General features: G+C 44.0%; 1 protein-coding gene across 3 annotated transcripts in view; it reads left to right on the forward strand.

Moving 5' to 3' along the window:
• RALY (RALY heterogeneous nuclear ribonucleoprotein) overlaps window positions 1–15,801 on the forward strand; it is a 285,956-nt gene that overhangs the window by 242,656 nt on the left and 27,499 nt on the right. For all 3 annotated transcript variants that reach the window (XM_077335298.1, XM_077335295.1, XM_077335296.1), the window contains one exon: window positions 6,842–6,914. In XM_077335298.1, the coding sequence (XP_077191413.1) occupies window positions 6,842–6,914 (73 nt within the window). The remainder of the gene's footprint in view (window positions 1–6,841; window positions 6,915–15,801) is intronic.

Here is a 15,801-nt window from a genome sequence, read left to right on the forward strand (position 1 = left end):
AGAGTGGGCATGCCTCACAGGGTTTCCATGTTTGCCAGAGGTACCTGCTAAGCTGTCATGGGGTTACTTTGGTGAGACACAGTTGGAAGTTTTTCTGAACCTGTCTTTGGGGACTTTAGAGGTGGCCTAGTGACTCCACAGGTGTTTCCATTTCTCTGCACAGTGGACGAATTCACCATGGTTGATGGGTGTTCTCTGGACTTGTATGTTTCAGCCTGGGGGGAAGGCTGTGAGTTTTGTGAACATGTTTCCCTTGCTTGTGTGGTGTGACTAAAGTGCCTGCCAAGCTATCATGGAGTTATTTTGGAGAGCTCCTTCCAGAAGTCATGACTACCTTTTTGTCATTCTAAATCTGCCTTTGGAACTTGGAGGAGAGCTGTGAGCGTAGGATGGATGCTTGCCTTGCTTCCAGTGTCTTTCTGGGAGTGGTCTACACAGGTGAAGTTTCCCTGCAAGTTTGGTTACTGGCTTGTTCTTGAGCCATTCTTGAACACCTGTCCTTTCCAAAAGAAGCACTGGGGAGACCTTCCGGGGAGGAGTGGTTTATAACTGGAACCTCAAAAATGTAATCCATCCCCCACTTGGAGAGATTGTGTGTGTAGCTTGCAGGGATTCCATTCTACACACTTTTGAAACTGCCTGACATTTTCTCCAAAAGCAGTTTCCTGGCTTGATCTTAGTCCTGCCCAGTTTGCACTGACACAGTTGCCCTGGTTCTTCTGGGGCATTGCACTGGTTCTGATGGGCTTGCAGAAATGTTCCCCACCTTCAGTGCTGCAGAGATCCTCTGAGACTTTGATTTGGTTCTGCTGGTCTTCTATTGTCCTTCCCTTGTTTGTTGCTTTTTCCTGTCTATTGAAAATAATGGTGGGTAGAGTCACCTTAGAGTGGGGCTGTTACTCCCAATAGGCTTCTAGCCACAAGAACAGATCCATCAGCCTACACTGTGCAGGTACAATCATGGCTGAAAAGTGTTGTTTCTTTGCCATCATTGCAGCCATGGAGTAAATTTTAAAATGAGCTTTCACCCATGTCTTATTTTGAGTCTTCCTCTAGTATCATTCTAGCCACTGTCTTGTTGTTTCATTGCCCACAGCCCCTCAGTAAATCAAAGTTCTGTCTGGTCTCTAACCCTTAAGAGAGGGCATCAGAACCAATTGTGTCCACAACCCGGATCATTTCCCCATCCAGAGGTCAGCCAGTGCATCAACAGAAGCACCAACCATATCTGATAACTGTCAGGGAGGTGAAGCAACTTTCTGATGCCCTATACATTTCAGAGACTGGATATAATCCTGATTTGCCCAATGGAAACAACTAAATATACTGCATCTTCACAAAGCAATATGTCATCTGTTACTGCACCATTCCCTGAGCTTTATGCAACAAGAACATCTGTCCTCTTTGGGGTTCAGCTGTTCATATAATGTCCATATTGCATAATGAAATATGTATAACAGGCATAATATTCATATTGGCCTTGGGTATAAAATGTACGTAGCTCATTAGGACCATTTATGCACTGGGAACTTCACTGCCCCAGATCTCGTGCAGAAGCACAAATCGGGGGCAGATGAGGTGCACCAGGCCAAATGGTCACCCGTGTGGGTGCAGGAAGAGGTGGGGCAACCTGACCCAACTAAAACTCCAGCCTGCAACCTAGCATAAAACCTCCAGTGCATAAACGGTCTAGTAGAGCATCCACTTTGCACACAGAAGATTGTAGGTTCAGTTTCTGGCATCTCCAGTTGAAAGGATCAGGTAGGAGATGATGCAAATGACCTTGCTGAGACCTTGGAGAGCTGCTGCCAGTCACTGATAGGCCAATGGTCTGACTCACTATAAAGCAGCTTCATGGATTCAATGCATTGCTCTTTTGATCGCTACACAGATTCAATATGTTGCTGGTATGTTTTGATCACTAATTTTACACACATCTTGCAAACTGCAGCTGCTGACATACTGTAGTGTTTAAGACAGCCATGTAGAAGAGCGACAGAGCTTGTGCTGATATTACCTGTTTGCCTGAAATGAACTGTTTCTAGCCGCAATCGTTTTGCACGATGCTTTGAAATGTCACCAGCTGAGAAGCTCTTGTTGCCCGGTATAAACTGAGAATTGTTGTTGAAGATAACATTTTCAATCAGAAATTGGCATTTTTGTTCTCCCAGTAGGTGGTGGCAATGTGGAAGGCAACAGGAGTGCTAGACACACCTGTACAAAGGCACAAAACCTATTTCCATCCTGTGCAAATCTGGTATAACAACCTGAAATGAGAATGGGAACATTTTGACATCCCCCCCTTTTTTTTTTAAGCAAGATGTTATTTACTTAGTGGCAATCTATTCTCAAGTCCTTCAAAACAACTTGCACTTTTTCCTAGATGTCACCTCTCAGTCTCCAAAGCTGGAGAACTGAAATACAGCTCCCTCTGTGACTTCTGGGCTAGGTGGCATGGGAATGTGGCAGCTAATGTATTTTTCTGGGGCTGAGGTTGGCTCTTAAATGTTCACAAGACAAATAAATGTAATTCCTGTTGTCATGAAATGCAGAAGCACTCAGACCTCTGCGCTGATTGGTTGCTGATGTTTAAAAATACTGAGGGAGTGGTTCAAAGAGAATTGCTCAGCACGCTGTGATTGGAGGTCACTGAAAACAAATCATTGGCCTTCCCTTCCCTTCAAGTTGTCATTCAGAAAAATACAAATGTCAAAAATCTGTAAGTTTTCTTCATTAAGAAAATGATGGAAAAAATAACTATGCAATGCACTTCAGTCCACACTGATATCTTCTTTCTGGTCTATGCTGTCAAAGCGATCCATGCAAATTTATTACTCATATAATCCATGCTGCTTATTTCTTGGGATGATCCCAAATTCCGTGACAACTAATTTCAAAAGAAATTTCATTTATGTCTTGTCCACACTCAGGACGAAACAGCTGGCATGCTTTTCCTTGTCCATATTAATGAAATTCAGTAGAAATGTTGGTTTTGCATGAATTGGATGTAAACGGTGTCTGTTCCCCATAGGACATGAAAAGGCATAAAATAAAGCCATATAAAGACACAAAAAGTGGGTAATTGGCCAGTGAAAACAGGCAAGATGAAAACATTGTTCACAACAATTCCCCAAATGAAGACAAGCAAAAATACACAAGGGTATACAGCTTGTTTCCCATGCTCACCCATGGATATATTGATGCATGTGGAACTCAATAACTGAGCTAAGAAAGAAGATAGGGAATAACTGAGGGACACAGGAATATAGAGAATAATGAAACAGCGACATGGTGACTCATGGAGATGCAGAGAGAGAGGTGCAGATTTGTTTAAGGAAAGACTCTTCTGTATCACTAGCGCCTCCTGCTCAGCTTATTGCAAACCCCACATGAACCAATGGAAGGTCCCCTGAAGTAAAACAACCTGCCTTTTCTGCTTATGTTCTTGTGCAGCCATTTGCCCAGCCCAACAAGGAACATGATCACCATTGCTGAGGGAGTTCTTAAAATGTGCCTTGACCTAAACAGAGAAAGTGCCTTCCAGAGAATTGCCAAAGTTACCGTTGTGAGTTTTAGCATGCCTTGAAACACTATTGCCTTGTGGCCTGGAGAGCAGGTGGACTTCTATATTGTAGCCTAACTCCATGACATAGCCAGGCCCATGGGACTTCCTTTGTCTTTCCAGGAGCCTGATAAGCCCCAGTTGGTTGTGCCACTTAACAGAATCTGTGATGCAAGGTGGCCACCCACAAATGAGATATGTACTCTGGGATCTTTCCTCTCTGTGAATCCATCTTTGCAGTGCTTCACCCAAAATGGATCTTTTCAAGCTTCCCTATTGTGACACTGGCATCTCCAATTCAAAATGTCTGACTTGGCTTTGAATGAAAGGACATCTGTCATTTTTGATGCTATATCTTTGTGCTGGCAAAGTCCCAAGGTGTTCGAGGGAGCCGCAAGGACCATGTGGAGTGTTTTGTCAGGCATGCAAGCATCCCTCCTGCCTCCAGCTAGAAAAAGCAGGACAGACGGATTCTTCACCTTTCCTTATGCTTCACTTCTATCGAGCAGTGCCTTTATAGATGTCGTTACTTTGTTCTGTTTTCATGCAGACCGTGAAAATTGGTCACGCTTCTCTGTCCTCACGTTTCACACACACCCTTCCATATGAAGGCTTAGGGCAGAGATTTTCTTAGCAGATCAGAAAAATCTCATTCTTCCCCATCACTAGAATTGCAAACTGTCCATGAGATCACATCAGGTTACTTCAGACATGCCTCTGCATGTAGCACAGCTTTTAGCATGCGCTGAATGGAAGATGGTGCCAAGGAACATGTCAAAGCCATGTGCCCAATATTGGGCATTTGTTTTTCTGCTAGAAAGAAAGCAACTTGTAATTGTAAACAAGAGGTATAGTTTTGTAAAATGATGAATTCTTCATGAGGTAATCTTATCAAGGAAAGGGCTGACTGGATTTTGAGCATTTCACATTTGTGTGTGTGCACAATGGATTGTCCAAATGAGATCTTATTTGCAATGTTAACTGGGGAGGGACCATGGCTCATTGGTAGAGAGTGTAGTAGGTGATATAAAAGACCTCTGCCTGAGGTCAAGGTAGACCCCACTGACCTTAACAGACCCATGGATTGACTCAGTACAAGGTAGTATGAGGGGTATATTAATGATGAAATAAGACACTTGCCATACAGCACTGGCATTCTAACAAACAGGTTCAAAGACTTAATTGGGTATTTTTCATGCCCCCGCTGCCACTTCCCATCTCCCAGGGGTTGCCAGAACAACTGGAGCTGGCAGCTCTGGCTGAAGAGGCTGAAGAAACAGGGGATTCTGACAGGGATGCTGGGGAGGGCTGCTCCAGTCAGCTGGGCCCGGCATATGAGAGATCATGGACACTGCCACAGCAGGAGTCTGAATCAGATACAAATGAATCACCTGAGCATCTCAGACAAAGTGGGGTTGGCAGAACACTGAAGAAGCCAGAGGCTCCAGGAATGCTGCCAGAATAGATGGGGGCCAGCTGGGTTAGCTCGGGGGGATGGGTGAGTCATCCCCCCAGGTGCAGCTAATTAGCTGGGCTGCATTTAGGAAGACAGAAGCGACTTTTCAGGCATGGATGCAAGCTATGCAACTACCTCCCCCCCCCCCCGGATTGGCTCTGTTCCTGTGAATGTCTGATTGATCTCTGGCAACTGACCCCTGGCTTCACTCTTGCATACTGCATTGGTATAGTGAACTGGCTTTGTTTGACTATCGGATTCTCTGGACTTTGACCTTGGGACTGCTCGACTGTTCTTTGCCTTGCTCTGCACTGTACTTGTTTAACTCCCGGTGACTTGGACTGAACTCTGACTCTGCTCCAGCTGGGCTTGCCACCCAGGCTTCTCCGGGACAGCTGCTACTGGGTGTGACTAGCTAGGGCAGCATAGTATTGAAAGCAGAAGGTAATTTTAACAATATTAAAATAAACCAGAGAGTTTCAACATGGCAGTAAGGAGTATAATTCCATATGTAACACCTTCTTGTGTTCAAATTAAGGCTTCAAGCCTTAATCAGGAGGTTAATCAGATAATATTCTGTCTGATTAACCAGCAGTCATCCGTATAAATTGTTGGGTGCAAATTGTAAGCAGTGGGATATTTCCTTTTTATTGTTGTTGTTAAAGCACACTTCTATAATAAAGAACAAAAAGAAAACGTTACAAGTAATTTTTCCTCTTAAGATTGAGGACTGAACAGATCTAATATTGGCCAAAAGTAGAAATCAGGATAGACCTCTGGGCATGCATATTCTTTTCCCTCTCTCATACTATTAATCTTCTATCTTTCTTTTTGTTTCTGTACTGCCCTCCCAGCAAGATGGCTCAGGGCAGTGTGCATCAATTTCCCTCTGGACATACAAATTCTTAAAACAGTTACGTTCAAATTTTAAATTAAATTAAAACCAAGAATGACAATCTGGCTTGAACATCAGCATCAACAATCCCAGATTTTTCCCATTCTCCTGAAACCAGACTGGGATCTGGGGCATCTTGCAATAGGGGGTCTAGTAGATATTACTAGTGTCATTGGACCATCCAAAAGCCTGGCAGAAGAGCTCTATCTTACAGTCTCTGAACTGTGCCAGTTCCAACAGGGCCTGGATCTGTTCCAGGAGAGGCCAGATGTACCTTCTTGTGGCCAGATACCACCAATTTATTGGTGTTAGCAGAGTGAAGCGCTCTTTGGGGGCATCGATAGAAAGGCGGTCTCTCAGGTATGCAGGCCCAGACTGCTAAGGATCTAATGGGTAAGTCCGAATACCTTAAATTTGATCCAGAATTCAACTGGAAGCCAGTGCAGCTGTCAAAGCACTTGTCGAATATACGCTCTCCAGGGTATTCTGGATTTGGGGTGGGGGTATAGTATTATGCCTGCATTAACCCAGACCCTGACCCTGACCTTCTTAACCAGGACTTGTCTTATGCTTCACGACCACATAAGAATAATGGCACAAAAGTATTTTACATCACTGATTAATTACTTGATCAAAGGACCGATCCACTGATAGACTTAGCTGAACCTTGCATAAAACCAGATAGCTAAATGGATCTTTTATATCTGCTACTTTCACAGATGGGAAAAGACCATTTGCATATGTTGCTTTATCTAAAAGGTTCATAAATAGTCATTGCCTTGTGTTAAATGTACCTCAAAAAGGCTGCATTTAATTTTTTTTAAAAAGCTCTAGTGTTCAGAGCACTTAAAAAGTTGTCCATAATAGTCAGCATCAGGAACAGGAAGTGAATACCATAGTACTGATGCCTAATTGCTGTTTATTGCAGATATAAACATGGCTGGAGAACCAAAGCCCAACAGACCGAAAGGGCTGAAGAGAACAGCATCTGCCTTGTACAGGTAAGTTCAGTTATTGAGGCTTCAGTTTCTTGTAGTGAACTATGAGCCCTGTTTGTAGACTGGCAGGCAGGGGGGGGAGGCAATTTCAAGGAAACATTTATCTCAGGGCAAGGTGCCTTGCTTGAAGTTCTCTTAAGTATCCAGTACTTGAGGTGTGGTCATGTAAATAGTTCTAGCCAGGACAGAACAATGAATGGGCTATCTCATGCTCTCACAGAACTGTGACACTTAGGAGATGATAGTCTGGGGATGCCAGATTCTAGACAAAATTTCTTCCTGGGCTATCCATAGAGCAGCTGTCCCCAACCCCTGGTCTGAAGATTGGTACCGGTCCGTAGACCAGTTGGTACTGGGCCGCGACTTCTCCTTGTCCTCCTACCAGCTGCTGCCTCAGGGGCTGCCCTGCCGCTTTGCCGCTGACTCACCTTTGGTGCTTTCTGGTGGCCGCCATAGCTGGGGCTCCCCCTTGGCGTGGCACTGCACAGCTGCTGCTGGCAGCGCCCCCCAGTGGGTGGTGGAAAGTCAGGGGCACCAGCAGGAAAGCAAGCGGAGCAGGGGCTCAGGTGGCAGTGGCGTCGTCCCTCGGCAAAAGACTACCCCTCCCCCAGGCCTCAGTAAAATTGTCAAACATTGATCAGTCACTGGTGATAAAAAGGTTGGGGACTACTGCCATAGAGGGTAGATAGGCACTGATGGCTGTCATTACTATGTGGAGCTAACAAAGGACAGGCAGCCCAGACTACAGCTTCACAGTAATGGGAAGCTTATATAGTGGTCTAACGTTTAAGTTTAAAGAACCTGTCTTAGAATAGTAGATTTAGGTGGGTAGCCAAGTGGGTCTGAAGCAGCAAAATAAAATTTGTGTCCAGTGGCAACTTTAGTGCCAACCAATTTTTATTCAAGATTATGCTTATACTTTTGGGTGCAAAGAGTGTACTGAAGAAGTGGGCTTGCACACAAAAGCTTATCCATTGTTCCTCTTTATATATTTGTGAAACAGACCTGGGGGTGGAGACTGTCCTGGCAGTCCAAGATGGAATAGGGCCAATCAGGGTACAGCACCCTGAAGCTGAAGCACCCTGATTGGCCCTCCCTCTCCACCTCCCATTCTCCCTACTTGCCCACTCTCGGGGGGGGGGGGAGTTTCCCTTCCCTGGGGCCCTCAAAGTGCTTTGAGCGCCGGCAATGCGGGGGTGGCGGAAGGTTCCCTTGGCAGCGAGAGCGCTTTGCAGGCCCCAAGGAAGCGGCCGCAGCACCAGCGGGGGGGGAGGTTTCCTTCCCCCCTGCAAGCGGGCAAGGAGGGACCATTTTTTCCTCCCATCTACCCCTGTTCCTGATTGCTAATGGTAGTCCACATGAATGCATGCAAATCATTCCTCTGATATAAAAAAAACTAGACATTAAAGAAAAATATTCAGTTCTGATATGCTAGTTTTCTACTATTGAGGGATGTTTTTTAAAAAACAACAACAACAGAGGATTCAATCATAGGATCATAGAATCATAGAGTAGGAAGGAGCCATTCAGGCCATCTAGTCCAACCCCCTGCACAATGCAGGATCAGTCTAAAGCATCCAAGATGAGGATCTGTTCAGCCGCTGCTTAAAGACTCCCAGTGATGGGATCACACTTGCAGTCTGAAGTTATACAGCCCAGATGCAAGTTAATTATTTCCATGATTACTAGACCACAATCACTGCTTGATGTTGCACTTTGGGAATAATGAACATGTGTGTATTTTTTCACCATAAGAATACACGTGTTTGCTTTGCTAAGGTTCTGGTCCGCAAGACAGCAAAAATAGTATTTAGAAATGAAGAGGCAGTCTCCTCGTCGAAAACAAAAAGGTGCTTCAAATAAGACTCCTGACTTTCCTGCAGGACATTTTTAATGAGAACGTCCGAGCAGCATTAATTTAATTTATTTCTGGAATGCAATCCCTGTCCAGCACTTTAAGCAAATCCAAAAAAGGAAGGTAGTATTTTGGCACACCCAAAAGACAAATGTATATATATCACATCAAGTATTTTTCAGCCCCTGCCCCACTGTTGTTGAGAATATGTGAGAAAGAGAAGGGCAGGGTTAAATGTGCTTCTGAATTGACTGGTTGTTATGCCGGAAGCATGATTTACAATCACATTTCAATCTTCTTGAACTTCACAATGCATATGTGACATCAGTCTAGCAGATTTATTATCGCATAAGCTTTTATGGAGTAGAATACATGCTTCTGACTCAATTCCAGGTTCTGAGGTGCATCTGAGAGCAGCTTCAGATGACTGTTTGCTACATGCTGGCTGCTTATAAATGAACTAGGGAGAAATGGCATCCATTTAGAAATCTGGGAGAAGCAGGCCATGTTGTGAGGGAAATGTTGTCAAGGGTCATATGGAAGGTAGTAAAATTTGCCAGTGTTCAAGCCAGATGCTTTCAATGACTAGATCCATTGAGACTGCAGTCACTCTGTAGCGATCTTCTGTCATTACGGATTTGTGCTCAAGCCACACATAAGTGGAGAATGGGGCTATCCATAATCATCCCAATATGCACAGTTGTCATTTTGTGTGAATTGGGCAATGTGCATATTTTCTAGCTTTGGTTCAGGCAAATATATGCTCTCAAAAAATTTGGTTTTCTGACTGTATGGTTGAAAATGCATGTATTGTCCTATTCACACAAAATAGCAACAGTACATAGCAGGAGGGTCACCAGTAGCATGATTTTCCCTTCTGTGTTATACGAGTGCCAAAATTGTAACAGCTGAAAGAGGCTAATGTTGCTTTTATAAGCAGCTGCTCTCTGGCAGACAGCCCAGCTATAGATTTTTCATCCTTGAAACACCTGGAGAATATACCAAATTTGTAATATCTCTGGTTTGACTGTAGTCATCTTTTTCCTCAGCCATACTAACAAAATTTGATAGAAATATGACAGGTAAAAGGAATGCCTTTTATGCCAAATGTGTAAAAACTGGTATAGAATGTATAATTGAGGTAAAGGTAAAGGTATCCCCCCGTGCAAGCACAGGGGGCCATTCCGCATGACTTTAATGTAGCAGAAGGCTTGCAAATTGTAAACACTACTAATTTGCAGTTCCACAAGACGTCGCACACAATCTGCCACACTCCTGAAACAATCCCGCAAAAAGTGATTCATTGTAGCGCTTAAAGGGAAATCAGGAAAAGTGGATTCACCCTCTGAAAAGTGCTACACTCTTGCTAACAATCTGCAACACTAGCGAAAAAACCTGTGCGTTCCCATTGTTGCGGTTCCAACAAAGTCCCTCCCCTTGGCTCTCTCCTCCGAACTTCCAGTGAAGTGGTCGCCATTTTTTTTCTCTTGGAGCGAGCAGAAAGCAATGAACCAGCAAGCCTTCATTCACCCAGCGAGACGTCTCCGGCTACAGTCCCTCCACAGAACTGCTTTAAAGCTCCCCTAAGTCCCCAAGCACAACACAGCCCCGTTTGCAAGTTCCCTTTATTTTCGGCCGAAAATCGAGGCCATTCAGGGGGGGGAGGTTCTTTTCACTCGGGGGAGCGTGGTAACGATGAATCGCCAGCTCACACGCCAGCTGCCAGCTAGACGGATCTCTCCGTTGCAACGAATCAAGGCATATTCGTTGCAATGTGGGTGTGTGTGTTTTTTTTTATAAAAACCTGTTCTTAAAGGGAAAGGGGCTTTCCCGGGGCATGATAACAACCGCCCATTGGCTGTACGTTTGATTGACAGGCAGGGGCGGGACAAAGCACAGAAATAATTGCCTCCTGTCTAGCTATTTTAGCGAGGCTGGAAACCTGTGGGAAACAAATGAAAAGCTACTGGATTCCACTAAAAAAGCAGGTATGCATAACGCCAAGATAGCACTTTTAAAAATAGCGTTTCCGCTTTGTGGGACCAATTGGCAACATTGGTCCTTGTGCGGAAACACCCTGGGTCATGTCTGACCCTTGGGGTGATGCCCTCTAGCATTTTCATGGCAGACTCAATACAGGGTGGTTTGCCAGTACCTTCCCCAGTCATTACCATTTACCCCCCAGCAAGCTGGGTACTCAACTGGTAATTGAGGTAGCAATACCAAAAAGAAAATGAATGAAAGAAGAAAATTAATAATGAAAGTATGCAGGATTTTTAAAAAATGGCAACAGGAAAAATGGCATACCAGGGCATTTTTGATGGATAGTTAGGATAGATAGTAAAATAGAAGTGATTGGTTGGTAATAATATTAGGCTAGTTTTTCAAAGTCATCCAAGGCAGGGGTAGTCAACCTGTGATCCTCCAGATGTTCATGGACTACAATTCCCATGAGCCCCTGCCAGCAAATGCTGGCAGGGGCTCATGGGAATTGTAGTCCATGAACATCTGGAGGATCACAGGTTGACTACCCCTGATCTAAGGTAAGAAATAGTTAACTTATATTTTTTTATTTGATGCTGCATAGGGCATAGTTTCTCATGTTTCTTTGAGCTTTGGAATGGTTCAGTTCTGAGAAATCTGTTGGGTGATTCGACAGAGTTTTCATCCTCTGTCCATCTCTGCTAATCAGCAACACTCTTGACAACAATTTCTTCCATTCTGCCTCTTTCATCGTACCTTTACTTTAGGTAAATCTTAGCAGCCCTGTTCACCCAACTGGTGCAACTCTGAAAAAGCTCATCTGAAGATGAAAGAGAAGTAGCTGTTTCCCTGTGTTTTGGCTCCTCATCTTGGTTATGCTACCTTTAATCACCATGGATACATCAAACACCCTGATGTATCACTTGTATTTTTAAGAGATGAAAAACAGGGTAATAATCCCTAATACAAAATAAAATATCAAAATTGGGGGCCTTACAAGGTACAAAGAGACTTTCTAATAGAATTCACTGAGATGTTAACACAACACAATGCATTACATAACCCACAACTAACCAATGAAATAGAATTTGATAGTCTACTCTTTAAAGAGGACTGTGTGTGTTTTATGTGAATTTATCTGGCATTATGTAGCAGATTTGGATTCCTTCACTTCTTGACATCTATTAAAAATTCATTCAGTTTAAGCCCTAAATAGCTTGATCCTTGCATAGGTTAAAAAATACAAATTATATTTAATTTTGCATGTTTTCTTTCAAAACCTAGTGGGTGGGTGGGTGGGTGGCAATATGGCTATTGTGTGCCAGAATACCAATTTGTCTTTAGATTTCAGAGTTAAATCTGAAGCAAAATCATGCTGGAAATATTCCTTGCCTTTCTTTCCACCCATTGGATCCTCGCCATGATAGATGGCTTGCTGTGCTGACTGCTGTTCTCTGAGGTGAATGCAGAACTGCTCTCTTTCTCTCCTTGGCTGACATGTGCAGGATCAGGTGTTATTATTCCCCCTTCTAGCTCGTCCCTTAATTTCATTCTGCACTGATTTTCATCCAGCACATTCAGTGTAGTGGACCCTGACTTTGGGTGACTTTGGGGCTGATTTGTGTTGGTTTTGTCTTCCACAGAGTTCTGAGTACTTGCCCCCATACTTCTTACTGCTTATATATAAACCAAGATTATTCTCTCAGGATTATCCTGAGACAAAATATTTTTCTCTGCCCAAAGAGCAAATTCAAGAGCAACATGTTCTTGTTTTCTGTGCAATTCACAGATCACTTAAATATCACTACTGTAACGCTCCTACCATTTCTTAGGTTTTAAAACAAGAGTGAAAATATGGCCACACTTAGATATGGTCATTAATAAAAGGTAAAGGGATCCCCTGTGCAAGCACCAAGTCATGTCTGACCCTAAGGGTGATGCCCTACAGCGTTTTCTTGGCAGACTCAATACAGGGAGGTTTGCCAGTGCCTTCCCCAGTCATTACTGTTTAATACATAACCTTAATAAAGTCTTATCTTAATATTTATTCTTCAGATTGAGATGACAAAATATTATTTTACAAAATATTGTGTTGAACACAGTGGAAATTGGATCCAGTGGAAGAAGAACCTGATGGGGAAAATCTTTCCCCACCTTCCTCTTCATAGCCTCCTGCTTGTCCTGAAAAGGGGGGTCCTAAACAAAATACAGCACAAGTGGCTATTGAGAAGATTCAGGAAAAATCACCTACTTCTCTGAATAGCAGCTTGTGATGTACAGCAGTGGTCCCCAACCTGCGGGCCGCGGCCCGGTGCCGGGCCGCAAAGGCCATGGCGCTGGGCTGCGGCTCCCTCTCCCCGCCCCCCCGCAGTAAAAAACTTCCCAGGGTGCAAGCTTGCGGCCCAGGAAGCTTCTTACTGCAGGAGGGCGGGGAGAGGAAATCAGGGCCGCGCCCGCGCATCGCATGTGCGCAATGCGCGGCCGAAATCATGCATGTGCGAAAGTGCCGCACATGCACTATTTTGGCCACGCATGACGCATTCGCGCATGCGCCGATGCGCAGGCCGCAGGCGCGGCCCGCTGCCCTGCCGGTCCCCAGCCTCAGAAAGGTTGGGGACCACTGGTGTACAGGGCTTAATTCTCTCCCCCCCCTCCCAAATTCCCCTTCTTTCTTGCAGGTTCTTATAGTATGGTGCTTTTACAGCCCTGGGGTGCAGTTCAAATTAGACCCACAAAGACAAACACCTGAGGCAATTTTTATTAGGGCAAGGCAGCAACTACAGGTATTCAGCATCACAGGCATTGTCAAAGACAAGGAATAATATAAGAACCCACACAGATAGACTCCAATTTCCCTCTCTCACAGTTGGCCCCTTTGATCCCCAATGCAGTGTGAATACAAGACAGTCAGTCGTTCTCACACCCAGGTGTGAGAACTGAAACAAGATTGGTTAGCATACCAAGAAGAATCATGCAAGAGTATAAGGACGGTCTAATAATTAAAGCAAACAGAGAGAAACAGACCTATCCACTGGCAATATGATAAATAAATTAAAATGTCCTATTTTTGTGGTTTTCCTTGTTTCTTTATTCTTTAGGACTTCTGTCAAAATGGAATCCAGGTAATCTCCGTTTTCAGTTCTTTCATCAGTGACAAGTCCTTATAGATATTAATAGTATAATACTGGCCACAGGCTCACATAGGTATGGGGATACCGGTCTGTATTGTGTAAATTATTACCTGGATTCCATTTTGACAGAAGTCCTAAATAATAAAGAAACAAGGAAAACCACAAAAATCATGTAGTTTTTGGATCTGATTGATCTGCTCTAACAGTTTGTGGCAGCATGGTTTGATCCCTGCCAGCATGAGGAGGGCCTTTCAAAACTTGGCAGTGAACTGTGTCCCACAGTCAAATATTATTTTGTCAGGAAAGGAGTGCAAATTGTGCTGCATAAACAGTTCTGTGAGGTGATGGGACATGGGGAGGAAGGCACAGGACATTAAATGGGCTTGCTTAGAGAAGAGATCCACCCCATCTCCATATGACAGTTTTCCCATGGTTGAAATCTCCATGATGAAATCCATGGAGATGACAGATCATGGGCACTGGGGGCTTTCCAGAAGCTGCATATTCTTTTTAAGGGGGGGGGGAGGCAAAATCATCAACATTCACATCACATTTCCAACATGCAAAACTATTTCTTTTATCAGCCTAACTCAGCCTCCAACATATGAGATGCCATCAGTATAAAATCATTATCCAAACTTCCCCCAACTGGGATAGAGAGAAAAGTAAAATAGTTTCAGAAAAACTTGTTCCATTAGTCTATTGGCACTTCAAGCAATGCCCCTATTCTTGGAAGTAATTGCGGGTGGATTTAGGATTAAAAGGGGAAGGGATAGTGGACTAAGCACTTGCCAACAACCTCAGCCTTGCTCCGACAAGCACTCATCCTTCTTGCTGATGTGGACCCAGTGCTGTGCTGCCAATCTGGCACTACACTTTCTCTCCTGCAGCTCTTTCTTATCTTCCTGCTTAGCTGTTCCTGAAGCTCTGGTAACAGGGGAAGTAAACTGGTCAGCAGATGACTATTGCCAACTCAGGCCTGGGGAGCTCAGGGATTATTGGACTGGTCCCTGGCTGCAGATTCATGTCTGGCTTCTCAGGGACTGCCTCCTCCTGCAATGTCTCTGTTACTGGCTGTGGGCTTTGATCAGGTCTATTGGCTGCTGACCGCCTCTTCCTCAGAGGAGTTTTCTGCAACTCTTGGCTTTCAGGGGCTTCAGTGAGTTACAATGCCATAGAGTCCATCCTCCAATACATCCATTTTCTCAAGGAGTACTGATATCTGTAGTCTAGAGATTATAATTTCATAGGTCACAGCTATAATCCCCAGGTCCCACCAGGAAACTGGCATCCCTTTGCTGGAGGAAGGTTCCAGAGGGGAAGAAGCTGCAAAGGTGGAGGGCATGGGATGTCTTATGCATTTGAATTTACCTGGATTCCAATGGGGCGGCTTTGCTGGTGGCCAAATTTAGTGCAGGATTAGGTTCCAAAAGTACACGGCCCTGTTTTCTCTTGGTGAATTTGAATTTTTGGTAAGCAGAGAATGATATGTAACCGGAGGAAGCAGAAGTCTAAGTAAAGTCAGATTCAGATTCAGAGTACCTTTATTGGCATAAAATTGCAAAGCATAAAATGAAAATTTCAAACAGTTTCAGATGTAAAATCTATTGTAAAAGATTTTCATTTAAAATTGCCAGTAAAAACTTTGCTACTTTTATAATAGTTGCTGTGTCAGTAAAGTCATAAGCAGGAGGAGAAGGATGTGGACCCAGTTAGACAATGGGTGGGATATGATGATCTAGGTAAGATGATTGAATTATCTGGTGACAGACTGAATATGGCATCTGTCAAAGGCCAGGGTTTGAAGAATTACTTATGAATATTGTGATCTTTGGGTATTGTCCTGCAAACATGGGTCCTTACTTACAGCCAGAGGTGGACAATGGACTCATGGGAATTGTAGTCCATGAACATCTGGAGA

The sequence above is a fragment of the Paroedura picta genome, chromosome 4 (genome assembly GCF_049243985.1).
Source record: "Paroedura picta isolate Pp20150507F chromosome 4, Ppicta_v3.0, whole genome shotgun sequence".
NCBI lineage: Eukaryota > Metazoa > Chordata > Lepidosauria > Squamata > Gekkonidae > Paroedura > Paroedura picta.